Source organism: Anopheles aquasalis, chromosome 2 (genome assembly GCF_943734665.1).
Source record: "Anopheles aquasalis chromosome 2, idAnoAquaMG_Q_19, whole genome shotgun sequence".
Taxonomy (NCBI): Eukaryota; Metazoa; Arthropoda; class Insecta; order Diptera; family Culicidae; genus Anopheles; species Anopheles aquasalis.
The window spans coordinates 78503147-78505646 of NC_064877.1; the positions used below are offsets into that span (position 1 = coordinate 78503147).

The 2500-nt window shown below is 43.1% G+C and overlaps 1 protein-coding gene across 2 annotated transcripts in view; it reads left to right on the forward strand.

The window, feature by feature from the left end:
* LOC126570363 (protein madd-4) overlaps nt 1-2500 on the forward strand; it is a 120266-nt gene that overhangs the window by 65886 nt on the left and 51880 nt on the right. For both annotated transcript variants that reach the window (XM_050228077.1, XM_050228078.1), the window contains exon 2: nt 1987-2056. In XM_050228077.1, coding sequence (XP_050084034.1) covers nt 2027-2056 — 30 coding nt within the window. In that variant the 5' untranslated portion in view covers nt 1987-2026. The remainder of the gene's footprint in view (nt 1-1986; nt 2057-2500) is intronic.

A 2500-nucleotide genomic window follows, 5' to 3' on the forward strand; every position in this document is an offset into this window, starting at 1 on the left:
ACCAGGTTTGCTCGGGTTCATGCACTACCTCATTGTTCTATTTTGAGTGAAAAGCAAAAATGCTGCAATCAAAGTGTGATTGGGTTAGGCGAGATAGGATAGATTGAAGCAAACATATTCATGGGAAATCAATTCTGCAATCGTTGCTTATCTGGTAGTTTTGCAGGAAATAATTACGCCAAACCTGTCACTGCCATTCGATACGTTCTGATTCATTTTACCAAGCCTTTTCATTTCAACTTTCGGATAAGTAGTTTTTTATTTGTAGGGTATTCGCATAAAGTCGAAACATGTAACATATCTTCAAATTGTCCAACGTTCCGCTTACCAACTTCAAAAGATTTAAACTCTTTAAGCTCAACACATTCATTACTTTGAAGTAAACTTTAACCAAAGCAATGCCAAATGATGTCCCTTCTTTCGTGCCTGCGCTCGTTGTGAACTTTCTTGCCATTTCAATCCAAAACTTTCTCCCCCAAGAACACGGAACAAACGTTAACGAAAGCATTGCATCCCGGAGCACCTGCTGATGCCTGTTGAACAGCCAGCAATCACCGGGCCGGCTCATGTACACCGCAAACCCTCCCCCGATAGTTGCATGTTCTTTATTTTGCCGCAAGTTTTGATGCCCTCTTGAGCATAACTTAACTCGTTCACAGTTCATAGTAGAGAGAGAGTGAGTTGAATGCTGCCAAGTTTTCTGTTTTCATGCCACAGTTTGTACCACAGTGGCTGCCGTGGCATCCGACCGACAAGTTCTTGAATATCACCCCAATATTAACTGGGCAAGGCGCATTTTGCACATTTTCCAACATTTCATCGGCGACCCATGGCTGCCGGGAAACATGCTGAAGGTCGCTTGACCAACCCGAACCCGAATCGGTAGTTTATGTGCGGTTTGGTGATTTTGTTTCCTTAAAAGTTCGTCTTTCCTTTTCATCACTCGCTAGCCACTTCTGTTCAATGGCCATTTGTGGATCGATGTTTGCCACAACACTCTGCTAGAAAACGATGTTTTCGCTTTCAGTCCACTCATCGAAGTGAAGTGCTTTCGACGACTTTGTTCGAATGTTTCCTGTTCCCGGCGCAATCGGGAGAGAAGTTATGTGAACGTAAAACATCATAAGTAGCATTTGATGAAATGAACGTTTCACCAGAGAAACACTGTGAGCATAATGTGTTTATCCTTGATTGAAATTTCTCTGTTCGCTTTTTAATTGAGTTAAGCTGTTTGCTTAAACACTCGCCGTTTGGAACCGGGAGCAGGAGCAGTGAGTTTTCGGTGAGCAATTCAGGCTGCTAATGGTCCCTAGACTGGCGAACTTTGCAGCCGACGTCCAGCTGCACAAATAAATGCAAATTAAAATCCACCCAACAGTTCCCCAAACAAATCTTTGGCGAAAATAAGGCAGCAAGAGTATTCAATTGCTCCTACCTACCGCGCTTACCAGATGATCTGCCTGAGCACTGGGGTATCTTTGGCCTCGCAAATGTGGCTCAGCTGTTGCCAGCAGGATGATTAAGTCATGAAAACTTCCCCTTCAAAGCGGCGGATTCTTTCCACGTTTATGCTACCCAGCGCAGCCCATCGACGAAACGCATAAAGTCGCAAAATGATTCTGCAAGCGCTGCGCTGCTATTCATTTCACTGCCCAAGGCATCGACTGCTGGTGGTTTTCGGATTCGGGGGCAGCTCCACCAAATGAAGCTTTATAGCGCAGCATCGTCAGCACCGAACTTCACCGAAACACAAAATGTTCACGGATCTGTTTCGACACAAAAGCTCATAAAACCGCGCGCAAAACCGGGAGGATACGGTTGTGTGGAATACAATCCTTTTCCACCGAGCAGAGACCACAGCGAAAGCGTGCAACTTCTAGAGTTACAACCGTAGCGCCGTGAAGGTTGCATAAGATGATGCACATTAAACCGTACTTAAACGTGGTTCTCATTGTTCTTACTTTTATTTTTTCGTTCTCGTTTCAGATAAGCAATAAAAAATGGTAGACGATCTAAGTTGATAAAAATGGATTTCAAGGAAATAATATTGCTGCTAGTAAGTATTGCGTTTATGTTGTATTTTGCATACCTTAATCGAAAATGTTACCAAATGAATACATTTGAAAGCCATAAACCTCTTCACAATACAATTAAAAATTGCGATAGCCACTGATAGCTCACACAATCGATCGTAAATAAACAAAGTTGTGAGCTTTTTCAACAGTAATACGCCGTCCAGTGGCTCTGTTTGGCTTATGCGTTTAATATCTGCTAAATTTGAATGAGGCTGTTGTTTGTGTTAATGAAGATGGTGCTCTTCTACGCACTAAGCCTAAATTCAAGACCATTCCTAACGCCAAACGCCACCCACCAATCGTCAAACGTTAAGATTCCTTTGAAGAATCCACTAGAGATGCTAATCTCATCATTTAAATGATCTCGTTGGAGTACTATCTCCTCTGACGACTCTCAGTCCCGTCGCTTCGCAGTGGATCATTAG